Raw genomic sequence first — 13212 nt, 5'->3', positions numbered from 1 at the left:
TCTCCTTTCTGCATTGACACCCAGCCCCCCTTGTCCCTGCAAACCACATGTCTACACACGGTGGTTCCCAGTCTGCACCATCACGGCTCAAACATGCCACAACACCACTGGGGTGAAAGAGAGCTCTCACCCGTGTCTCAAACCAAGCATCCAAAAAGCAGTCACCTGCAAAGGTAGGGTTGCCAGTGGTCCGTGACCTGTTCCTGCCTCCTCCATGAGCCTTGTCAGAGCAGGACTCTGGCAAACAGTAGTGGCAAAATATGCAGACTAGGAGGTACAGGAGGGACTTACAGGGGTGACTTCGCTCTGATGACTGATCCAGGAGTGAGTTTAGCAGGATGCAGAGGGCGTGTTCAGAGTGCAGTCACCTGCACTGCACACCCTGTCGTTATGCTAACATGTGACAATTCTAAGGCCAGGACAGGGCTACGAAGGTAGGGATGCATGAACTGAGAATGTCCCTTCCCTTCTCTGGGCTCACTGGTGCCACAGTGGATGGCCTGGGGGGAGGGGTTAAAAAGGTGATGGAGATTAAAGAGAGCACCTGTGATGATGGAAATGTTGAATCACTATATTGCACAGGAAAGAACTATAAAGTACTTTATAAAGTACCATTAAAGTATAAAGTAATATAATATAATGCTGTAAGTTAACTCTAATGGAATGACAATAAAAATTAATTATTTTTAAATTATTTTTATTTTTATAATAAATAAATTATATTTATTTTAATTATTAAATTATTAAAAATTAAATTATTTTTAATTAAAAAATAAAATAATAAATATTAATTTCAAACAAGAACACTTGAAAAACAAAGAATTGTGTTCAAAACGAAAACAGTGTCAGAATGGCAACATTACACCACAGAATGATATATGACCAGCTTTATCAGGATGGATGTTTGCAGGCTTTCTCTCAGCTAAAGTTTGTTTTTCCTACAGTTGCCCTCCTACTTCTGGGAAAAAGCTGTGACCCAGTGAGGCTCCAAATGTTGTAATAGAGCCGTGATCAAACTGCAAGAACAAGCAATAGGCTCCAGGAATTGCTGGAGAATGCTACAATATTTATTATAGTGTACTGGTGGTTTCTATTCTTATTTTGCTATGTTTTTAGGGTGTGTGTGTCATTGTCCTTTGCGATTAGAAATGTAATAGTGTTCCCAAATGAGGGTGAAATAGGAAAATCCTTTGAAACTTTTTAAAATATTAATATGATGCAGATGGCCTTGAAATACTAAATCAGCATCTCTGGAGGCTGTAATGCATGCATGAACTTAGAGTTTGAGCACTCACTTGCATAAAAGAATGAATTAAGGAATTTCCCTTGAGAGTTATCAGGGGAAATATGGAGGACACAAAAACCTGAAAGACCCTGGCATCCAAAATCTTCTGTCAAATGGTCTTCCCCTCATTCATCTAGGGTCATATCCCTACAGAACACTTTTTTCATTGCTCCAATCACATCCCTATTCCTCAGCGTATATATGACAGGGTTGACCATGGGGGTGACAATGGTGTAGAAGAGAGAAATGAACTTGCCCTGATCCTGGGAGTAGTTGCTGCTGGGCTGAAGGTAAATGTAGATGCCTGTGCCGTAGAACAGGGAGACCACTGTGAGGTGGGACCCACATGTCCCAAATGCTTTCTTCTGCCCTGAAGCTGACTTTATTCTTAACACTGTCTTGACAATCCGACCATAGGAGAACGTGATTAATGCCACAGGTATGAGGAGAATGATCACACTGACAGAGAAGAGCTCAGACTCATTCACAGTGGTGTCAACACAGGCAAGCTTGAGCAGTGGGGGGATCTCACAAAAGAAGTGGTCTATTTTATTTCTCCCACAAAGTGGTACAAGAAAGATGAGCACCGTCTGCAACGAGGAGTTGGCAAAACCAATGAACCACGATGCAGAAGCCATCAGAGCACAGAGTCGGGGGTGCATGATCACTGTGTAGTGCAGGGGCCTGCAGACGGCTGCGTAGCGGTCAAATGCCATCACCCCTAACAGAATGCATTCTGTGCATCCCAATCCTAGAGAGACGAACAGCTGAGCTACACAGCCGCTGAAAGAGATAGACTTGTCTGCTCCCCTGAGATGAACCAGCAGCTGAGGAACAGTGCTGGTCGTGTAACACAGGTCCAGAAAGCTTAGGTTGGACAGGAAAAAGTACATGGGAGTCTGCAGGTGTGGGTCCAGGCGGGACAACGCAATGATGGTTGTGTTTCCCAGCAGGGTGAGCAGATAGAAGATCAGAAGAACCACAAAGAGGACTCGCTCCAGCTGAGGCCGGTCAGAGAAACCCAGCAGGATAAAGCCAGTGAAAGAACTTCCATTTTTCGGGTCCATCCTTTCTTACCACATGTTTCCTGTCAGCAGCAAGTATTTAGCCATTTTTAAGAGAAATCTTCAAAAAGAAAAAAAGGTGGCAGGGGGTTGAATCGATCATATGAAAACACACGGTCATGGACTTTATCAGTAATAATTTGAATAATGATATATTCATGGAAATTGACATAGCTTATACCAATACAGTTCACATTATCATAAAAAGTAAATCATTACTATTTAATGTAAGAAAAATCAAATTATGGACCTTGTGTTTGCATCAGTCATTGGAATATAAGGGTCTTTCAGTCCACACTTACTATAACTTAAAGTACTATAAAAATATATGTATGTTGCAGATTTAAGTTATGGAAAAATGTATAAGGGAGAAGGAGAGATGTTATTATAAACATGTGTCTCATGATTCTACACAACTGGATTTGCACACACCACACATGCATTAAAATATAATATGGTGACACCTGAGTGGCTCAGTGGGTAAGCACCCGACTCTTGGTTTCAGCTGGGGCCATGATCTTATGTGTCGTGGGTTCAAGCCCTGTGTTGGACTCTTCACTGACAGCACTGAGCCTTCATGGGATTCCATGTCTCTCCCTCTCACTCTGCACCTCCCCTGCTCCCTCATTGTCTCTCTCTCAAAATACATAAATACACATTTAAAAATACATGTATATATATGACCACTTACTGTGGAAAAAACATGCCGATATAGGAACTTATGACCTAGGATGTACTTATATGAAGAATTCAATTACATTCAAAATGTCACAACTATTTCTACATAACCATTTTGGCAGTATTGCCTCTCTAACTAATGTATTATATTTGGGAAAGCAACATGGTTTTTTTGTACGTAGTAAAACAAACACTCAATCTGAGAGAACCCAAGAACGGTACCGTTCAATTACATTGCTTAACTTTGGCCTGAAACGTGCTTCAAATTATCATACCAATTTAACAGGAACTCTGAAAATTCATTGGCCATGCAGAGCCAGCTGGAATCTGAACTCTAAAATCCATTGACCAACACTTACTCTTCCTTCTGCAGATTTCCATCTCACACGTTACCCATTAAATTTCATAAAATTCCTGAAAGAGGTAGGATTATTCCTTATCGACATCCTAATCAGAATAAACATTTTAAAAATTTACCCAACCATGTAAGTATGTACAATCTGTAATGTTTTACATCACTCTCATGATAAAATAAATAAAGAGATAAACACACAGAGATAAAGACAGATACATTCTCAAAGCAATGATGGGTCAAAGAAGTATAATGCAAAACTTTTATAGCAGTATAAGGAAAGATATAAAGAAACCAATATTTTGGTATTATACAAAATCTCAGACATCTGTCCACATTACGTCAATGATCAACTTTCTGGGAGCTACCTTGCAGAGTTAGTGACACTGGACCAAACACATTGCCAGGTTCGAGGCTGGGTGATGACCATTTTCTACCCATGCTTACTACTGAAGAAGAGGAATAGTTATACACTGACCAAAGAGGCACCAGAAAGTGAGTCCTTCAGTTGTATCATATTCAAATGGTTGGGCATACCATGCATTTTTAATTCTTCTAAGACTTTACAATCTGAATCAGGTTTGGGGGAGGACCCATTGATGTGTGAAAGAAACAGGTACAAAACGGGCATGAAATATTCATAATATTTGAAGAGATGATACGGTATTTCACACTATTTTATACGTCTTTTGATTTCATATAAACATATGATCAGTGGTCTCCACATAAAAAATCTGTGCAGAAAAATTTTCTTAATAGAAATAATTATACAGTTATTTGTGACAGTCTAAGTGTGCAACAACAGGATGTGTTCTCTGACTAACACCTGCTCAGAAGAACAAATAACAAACCATGCTTGAGTCTCACGCACAAACACACACGTATCGATATATTTACCTGAAATAAATTGCCCACAAACTGTTTAATGTGCCTAATTAAGAAAGCACTACCAAGGTGAAGAAAGGCAAAACTAAAATGTAAACTCATCCCAAGAAAACACCGATATACTACTGCACCTTTAGAATAACATCATGATAGGGGCGCCTGGGTGGCGCAGTCGGTTAAGCGTCCGACTTCAGCCAGGTCACGATCTCGCGGTCGGTGAGTTCGCGCCCCGCGTCGGGCTCTGGGCTGACGGCTCGGAGCCTGGAGCCTGTTTCCGATTCTGTGTCTCCCTTTCTCTCTGCCCCTCCCCCGTTCACGCTCTGTCTCTCTCTGTCCCAAAAATAAATAAAAAAACGTTGAAAAAAAAAAAAGAATAAAATCATGATATATGTTAACAATATTATGTCAATCAGGACAAAGAAGACAGTTGAGAAAAGATAAAATCCTGGCGAGATGAACTTGTACATATGATTTGCTGCTTTCCAGGATCGTTTGTGTGTGTGTGTGTGTGTGTGTGTGTGTGTGTGCGTGTGTGTGTGTGTGTAAAAAAATATGTAATGGCTACGTGACAGGTACAAAAATGATTATGATTTTCAGCTGAAAAATAAAATATCAGACAAATGAGATGTGCACTGAAGCAGACACAAGAATGTCATCGTCCCTATATGGAACAATTGCCCCAGTGTGTTGCTGGACAGCACGTGGGGAGGGAACTACAGCACTCATATCATAGTATGCCATCTTACTGCTATTGTTTTTCTCATTACAATTCAGGAAAATTATCATCCTTTAGTGACACCAGACATAGGAAAGATCAGGCTGCGAAATGCGTTCTTCCATCGAGTCTCACGAGTATGTTCTGCTGATCTGGGTCACTCTGTTCCTTCCTTGTCCCCTTCTTCACATCCACACCTCTTAAACCTTGTGCACCACACACAGGCAATCTTCCAAGAGAAAGGACATGTGTCCACTGGGGTTAATGGGAAATTTCATTTCATTTCCTTCTCACCACGTTTAAAAAGATGTTGTAATTGGGGGCACCCAGGTGGCTAAGTCGGTTAAGCACCCACGTCAACTCAAGTCATGATCTTTCAGTTCATGGGTTCAAACCCCATTTTGGGCTCCATGATGACAGCTTGGAGCCTGAAGCCTGCTTCAGATTCAGTGTCTCCTTCTCTCTCTGCCCCTCCCCTGCTCGCACTCAGTCTTTCTATCTCTCAAAACCAAATAAACATTTTTAAAAATTTGAAGAATGGTGTAATTAGACAAAGAACCATCATCTTGTTTGGTAGCATGAAACAAATAAATGCAGTAAGATGCATTGATTCATCTGAGACAAACCATATAAATAAAACTGGCTGGAAATAGTGAACATGTGCTTCTTGGGCACAGGAGCAAAGTACGTGTCCCTAGCAACTACCATGATATGACACGGTACAGGAAAGCCCAGTGATAGATTACACCTATATTATTAATTTCCATATGAAAGATAAATACTTGAAAAAAACTACACATTATAGATGGAGAGAAAGAAATGTTATTAGTGAAAAGAAAAATTAACAGAAGCTACAAAGACACTGCCAATCTATGTAATAATTCACATCAGAAAAGTATATAATTCAAATGACATCTCAGAAGAACACAATGTTACCATAATAACTAAGAGAAATGCATCAAATGTGAGAGGTTAAATGCTTAGTACTGACACACATAAGGTGATAGAGTAGGAATTTCCAATTACCATAATAGCTCAATGCTGACATACAATTCTAAGTTTTAGTGGAAGAATTCATATGTCCACAAAACTACATACTAGTCTATGCACACTACACATCTTAAAGGAAAAGATCTCAGGATAATGTCTCTATTTAAGACATTTCAAATATATAACATTCACTGATATATTTGACATACACACGCTGCCCTATCTGGTTCCTGAATGAATCCTGAAAAAGTGCGGGCAAGATTTCCGCAGCCTCAGTGCTACAAATGAATAGCTGTTGCTTTCTCGATGCTTCTGTCTCATGGGTCTGAGCTGACCTCAGACATATGAGAACAGGCCCCCAATGATGATGGGGGATGAGAAAATGAGGGGAATGCAGCCATCACTACAAAGGAAATGACAGATGTGATGAACACGGACAGGGCTGTAGGACAGGTTCTATAGAAGAAGATGATGAAGTACAATTTCCACTGTGTGTTGTTTATTCAGGGAATGCTCTCGGGAAAATGGGGTGAGGGAAGGAAAACAGCAGAGAATATTGCTAAGCAAGGATGTGGTTTCCAGTGGAACAGAGCAGGAGCCATATCCCATGAGATGTTGGACAGGACTCTCCAGTAGAATCATCCATCTGTGATGGTAGAAATACTCTGTCTTCACTGTCCAATACTATGCCCACTCTCCACCTGTCATAGTTGAGCATTTAAATGTCCTAGCTGAGATATTGAATTTTATATTTTATTTAATTTAATGAATTTAAATGTAAGCAGCTAACGTGGCTACTTACTAAAATATTGGACAGCACAGCTCTGGAGCATGAATCACAGTCCCGCCTTGGCATTGGCACTTTCTATCCATCCCATAGTCTGTCACTGGCTGTGAGCTGCCCCCACCAGTTCCCCAGACCACTTGGCAATGTGGCTCCCTTTCAGCTGAGGGAAATTTTCTCATGAAAGGAATGGCCATGAACTCTGGAGCCCCAACTCATACCACGTAGGGTTTGGATTAGAGCCCCTGTAGGTAAAGAGCGTCTGGGCAGGTCACCAACAGTGTTCATACAAGAGTCCACTCATGATGGTGTGCAAGGATAGAAGGACAGGACCTGGTCTACTTTACACATCACCTCAGTGCTTTCACACACACACAGGAACACACACAAGCACTCTCACACACACACATACACACAAACACATGCACACAAGTTGTCATTTGACAATGTGGTCTCGAGTGGCAATGATAAATGAATGAACATTCAACTCTCTTCATAACTTTGTCTCTTTCATATTGGTATTTGTATTCCCATGAGTCATCATCATACCTTGTTAACAATAAAGTCAACATAAAGATGCATTGAGATAATATTCACAATATGGAATTCCCCTGTTGTAATTTTCAACATACCTTTTAAAATCTCCATGCATATTTTAGATATTTTGGTAACCCATAAGGGAGAAAATGAGCATTTAGAAAATATAAATACTCATAATGAGTTTTTGCATAGGGAACAAATATTATCCCATTTCACAGAGAGTAAGGAACCAAAGAGAAAGCATGGGAGCATGTAATCTAATACTTTTACACTTATGCAGAAAGGGCACATTTTATTATCACTAAACATGAATATTTAACAATTTTCCACACATGCATCCAGAGGTATAATGAATGTACTGAAATAGAATGAAAAGTCTAGGAATGACTTGGTGGCATTTCTAATGAACAATTAAATTTAGTTATATTATTTGACAACTTTCCATAGTCGGTTCCTTTAGACAACTGACCATACATGCAAACCATTTAGCATTTTTGTTTCAAGAACATTTGCATCTGAAAATAACCTAATTTGCCAATTCCTAGAGCAACACAGAGATTTTGTTCCATTTTACTCACCTTCTCTCACCTCTTCTGTTGGATCTAAGCTATTTCCCTACCTCATTCCAAGTTATTGCCTAAATTCAGTTCTAGGAATAGGAACGCAGACATGTAGAATCAGTGCCTGCAGGAAATGCAAAGGTTGACTCTACCAGCACTGGGTCATCCATATGTTTTTCTGAAGCAAAAGGACACTTTCTCAGGATGACTTCACAGATCCTCATGTGGTACCAAAGATCTGCACTTTGCCTCTCGGAGGTAGAAGGTGAAGGCAGTCACAAACTCTCAGTATGGTTTCCCGAATACAATGACCTGCCTCTGTGACTGTGAGACCCTTACGAGCAGGCGAGAGGGTGCCATGACTCTGAGATGTGGCTGGGCTGGCACACAGAACCAAGTCCCTTCTTTCTCTGATGTCTCCTGGGAAAGGATGCCTCACACTCTTAATGAGCCCTGTCACTGAGATGCCCAGACATGGCAATCCTCAGGGACAATGACTGTGGGGGACAATGCCAGAGGAGACCAATCTGACTCTTTTTTTAGTTCACATATCTCACAGAGGACAAGTAACTCCCTAGACCTCCCAGCTACCTTAGCTCCCATCTGTGAATGACCTACATGTTTTAGAAGACTTCAGATGTTTTTCTCACCATTGCCCAAAATATTTACATATAAATATATAAGGAAGAATCCATTCAGTTACTTGATTTTAAATGTAAATATATGAATAAATTTTTTATTTAATTTCATTCATTGACAACTTGTATGGAATCACACAGCTAATAATTAGGCACATTTTAATCTTTAGCATGAATGTAAAGGAAAGCCACCAAATTCTATGAAACTTCTAATGCTGTTGTGGGGAAAAAACTCAATTTCTCTACACCACTGTTCTGTTTATATCTATAGGTTTTAATGATGTTCTCAAAGAATTTAAAAATTTATGTCTTTTTAATAAAATGGATGTGATTTCCTTAAATTCAGCTAGTCTTGCTGTTAAGATCAAATTGATTTTGAATTATCAGGAGAGTTATAAATAATTACTGAGAAAAATGGAAGGAAGTTGATGGGTACTTTATGGCTGTTTCTCAAAGATCTATAACTTCCAGTTTCCTTTGTCATGTTCTGCCTAAAGAGATAAACTACCTCCTGCTAAAAACATTCTTACATTTGGGGGCGCCTGGGGGCTCAGTCGGTTAAGCATCCGGCTTTGCCTCAGGTCATGATCTAGTGGCTCCTGGGTTCGAGTCCCTTGTCGGGCTCTGTGCTGACAGCTCAGAGCCTGGAGCTTGCTTCGGATTCTGTGTCTCCCTCTCTCTCTCTGCCTCTCCCTGCTCATGCTCTGTCTCTCTCTTGCTCTCTCAAAAATAAATAAACACACAAACAGAAATTCTACAAAGCCATTCTTACATTTGAATTTTCTACGTTATTCCCATACCAGCTAGGTCCTATCCTGAGGGTTATGGGGAAAACTGGCAAAGACAATACCCCCCGGTGTCACACCTGCTATTATGCTTTTCATCCCAGGCCTCACTCACTGCTACCAGTCGTACATGCTCAAATCACTTTGGTAACAGTGTGGCATTATCGAGTGATGCTGACCCACACTGACATTCCTAGATGTGATATGACCTAGGGGAATGCTCGGTCACCTGTCGGAAGACACGTATATAAGAACGGTCAGCAGCACCATTGTTTGTATCAACCAAAACATGCAACCATCCTAATGCCCAACAACCATACTGGGTGAACTGTGGTGTCTTCATACAAAAGTGTGCGCTCTACAACAATATGAACGAAACCACCACTAAACATATTGAAACAACGCTGTTCACACAAAGGTGCTGAGCAAATGATGCAAGTTACAAAGAAATCCATCCCTCCGCATAAAAAACCAGGTAGAAAGAACGGCTGTTGATGGACTCACATATGGGTGATAAGACTGTAGTCACAGTAAAAAATTGTAATTAAATCTAAAAATGGTAACAAAGGGTTGCTTATAACAAGTCACCATAAACGTGAAGAGACAGTCTGCAGTTGGGGACAGGCCAGTCGAGGTTCCGTGCGAGGTTCTAATTTACAAGGGAGGCGACAGCATGAGCGTTCCCTTGTTAATTATTCTTTAAACTGAACATATTTTACATAACAGTGTGGTGCCCAATATTATAACTATGACCATAAGACAGCAGGAAACAAGGAGGCTAATAAGAGTAATAGATATATGATCTCAGGTAGTTTTTAAATGGATGAAATGAGAATGATAAAATCACATTTAGAAAGGCTAAGCTTAGGCAAAAAAGAAACATTATAAGGAATTTGTAAGCAATCAGAAATGTGCACCAAAAGAATGCTAATTGAACTATGATTTTACAGAAAAGCAACGTGATAGAGAAAGGAAGGAGCAGAAAGCTTCTCCAGCAGGGACCTGACACCATCCTCTCTGTGAAGCTAAAATCGTTGGGACAGGCCTTCACCAGAAAGATGCAAATTGTCACCAGTTTAATAAATTCTCAAACGGGCCATTTCTAGTCTCTGAATTGTCCCGGCCATCTGACCCTCTTCCTCACCATCATCCTCCATCTGAGGGAAGTAGCGGGAACAGTCCAACCTTTCTAAGGGAGACACGACCGTCCTGCACTGCTGCCCTGCGTTTGATTGCTGTGGTCACCACTGGATAAATGGGTAAAGAGCTTAAGTGGGGACAGTGAAGAGGGAAAGTCTCAAAAAGAGGGAAAGAGACAGAAGACAAATACAGACAGACAAATATCAGAAGCTGAGACGGGAAACACATACAGAGATTCGCATTAAACAGAGAACAGAAAACTCACTAAAAGTGAAAACAGAAGGAAAATGGCAGCTAAAACAATACATTGATGGGCAAGGCAGTCTCAAAGTTCGAAAAGCTCAGAAAAGGTTGAAGTAATCACAAGTGCGGTAACAAAGGGCCAGACTGCAAAGCAGGCATCTGGTGCCATGGTTCCACACTGAGAAGGAGTTTGTTCCTGAAGGGACTGTCACCCCCAAAGACGTCTCACACAACAGGTGGGACGTGTGCACCCACATGTCCACCCAGAGTCAGCAGTAACGACACCTGCTGGCTCCCTGTTTGGCACACACACAGTCCCGCGCCCTCTCTTGCAGAAGGAGAGACTCTGGAGGCCCTGGGGAAGCAGTGCTCCCAGGCTGGTGTTGCACACTCCATTGCTCCCATGGGGTTCTGGGGGGCAGGTCCTCCCAAACCAGTTCATCTTCGTGGGAATCTCCTAGAATCTAAACCAACTGGGTCCATGACACTAATGAGGAAGGAACTGTGAGCACTAGAGGCCCAGACATGTGGAAAGAAGCCATAGGTCATGTGCTACGTTGCTGTCATCCAGCACATCTCCTGCACACCAAAAACACACAGTCATGTCCACACACACATCATGTGCATTGAGAAGATTCCAGCGTTTGGTTCACTATGTCTTAGAATATTTAACCAATGAACAAATTGCTGTTCAGGCTACTAAATATACAAGAAAAATTAAAACAGTATGAACCAATTTCTATCTTCACATATTAGAATTATTTTAACATTGGCCATTTGGGGACCAATGCTACAATTATTGTGTAATTAAACTCTGAACAAAATTAATAACTTTAAATGGATAATTATAAATATAATGCTTGTGATCACAGTTAGGGAATCTTAGTTCAGTAAACTGACTAAACCATTAAGAATAGTTGATCACGGCCTTTTGGTAACCTGTAGTCTTCACCTGGTAGGAGGGGTGGGCTTATTAAAAGCAATTTTCAAAAATACTCCATAGTGCCATGGAAAGAGCATATTTGGAAGTCTGTATGTGTAGGTTCACATCGTGGCCCCATCATTTAAAATTCTGTCATTTCAACTAAGAACTTAACCTCTCAATTCCAGAGTGTGCTCGGCTGTAAAGTAAGGATAATATCTCTCGGTGCTATGGGACATAAATAAGAGTATATGAAAAGGCATGAAAAATTATAAAGTGCTGTGTAAATACAAAGAACTACTAGCAGTTCTGGATAAATTCACATCTACTCTCAGTCCATTTTCCCTATCACCGTCCATCGAACCTTGCTATCAGCCACTCTTTGTTAATATGGGCTTCATGCAGCTTTTATGAAACTATCAGCCTAATAGTCTCACATACCAGTGACCATTGCTTTCTGATTCTTCTACAGCCTGAAGTCCTTTACCTTTAATTCTGTCTTTACCCATTTCCCCTTTAAAAATAATCACACTTCAACTGAACCACCAGAGATCATTGTGCCAGTGTATCAAGATCCTAGCCCTCTCTCCAAGGACAATCTCATACTTCCCAGGGCCTATCCTGACATATCTACTTGGATGTTTTCAGTAATATGGTCCCCACCCATAGTAGCTGTACACATTCCTTGGGGCTTCCATAAAAAGTACCAGTACTGGGGACTTAAAACAAGACACTTATTCTCTCATGGCTCTGGAGGCCAGTCCAAAATCAGGTGTCATCTGGGACACCCTCTCCTTGAAGCTTCTAAAGGATGATGTGTTCTATGTCTTTCTTAGAGCTTCGGATGTTGCCAGAAATCCTTGGCATCCTTGGTTGTAGACTGAACATTGTTCCAGCTCGGCCTCTATGGTCACCTGGTCTTCTCCCTGTGTCTGTGTGTCTGTCTCTGTTTTCCCTTCTTATTCTCAGGAAATAGGCCATTCTGGATGAAAGCCACCTTATTCATGTATGGCCTCATCTGAATTTGATCACATCTGCAAAGACTCTATTTTCATATAAAGTCGCCTTCATATGCACCAGGTATTAGATTATGATCATATCTTGGCGGGGGGCGGGCACAATTCAACCCACACAGGAGTTTTTTCTCTTGATTCTCCACTCCTAGAAAGGGACCAACTGACCTCTCAGTCACCACCTCTGGCATCTTTGATCATACTGTGGATCCTTGATAATTCCCCTAGAGTCACTTATCATGTGCTGTCTTGTCTCATGCTGCCATCAAGTTCCATGAGCTGATCCAGATTTAAAGGCAGAATTCGTGATGTACTAAATTGTGTACTTGAAAATTGCCAAGAGAATAGATGTTAAAAGTTAAATACATGGCAGTTAAATAACATCCTACAAAAGAATGAATGGGTCAGCCAGGAAATTAAAGAAGAAATTTAAACATACATGGAAGCAAATGAAAATGAAATCACAACAGTCCAAATCCTTTGGGATGCAGCAAAGGCAGTCCTAAGGAGAAATACATTGCAATCCAGGCTTATTTCAAGAAGCAAGAAAGCTCCCAAATGCAGAACCAAATATCACACTGAAAGGAGCTAGAAAAACATTAGCAAAAAAGTCCAAAG

The 13212-nt window shown here is 40.8% G+C and overlaps 1 protein-coding gene across 1 annotated transcript; it reads right to left on the bottom strand.

The window, feature by feature from the left end:
• Positions 1 to 1410: 1410 nt before the first annotated feature.
• On the bottom strand, positions 1411 to 2359 carry LOC128777802 (putative olfactory receptor 2B8). Its single transcript, XM_053905366.1, has one exon. The coding sequence runs from the start codon at positions 2350 to 2352 to the stop codon at positions 1411 to 1413; it is 942 nt and encodes a 313-aa protein (XP_053761341.1). The 5' UTR covers positions 2353 to 2359.
• Between the last annotated feature and the right edge of the window lie 10853 nt (positions 2360 to 13212).

This window comes from Panthera pardus, unplaced genomic scaffold (assembly GCF_024362965.1).
Source record: "Panthera pardus isolate Hobbes unplaced genomic scaffold, ASM2436296v1 HiC_scaffold_17, whole genome shotgun sequence".
NCBI classification, from domain to species: Eukaryota; Metazoa; Chordata; class Mammalia; order Carnivora; family Felidae; genus Panthera; species Panthera pardus.
The sequence above is the reverse complement of the archived record's forward strand: the minus strand, read 5'-3'. Positions and strand labels throughout refer to the sequence as shown.

Coding starts and splice junctions, on each gene's coding strand:
- LOC128777802 (XM_053905366.1), bottom strand. CDS start 2,352: ATGGACCCGAAAAATGGAAGTTCTTTCACTGGCTTTATCCTGCTGGGT.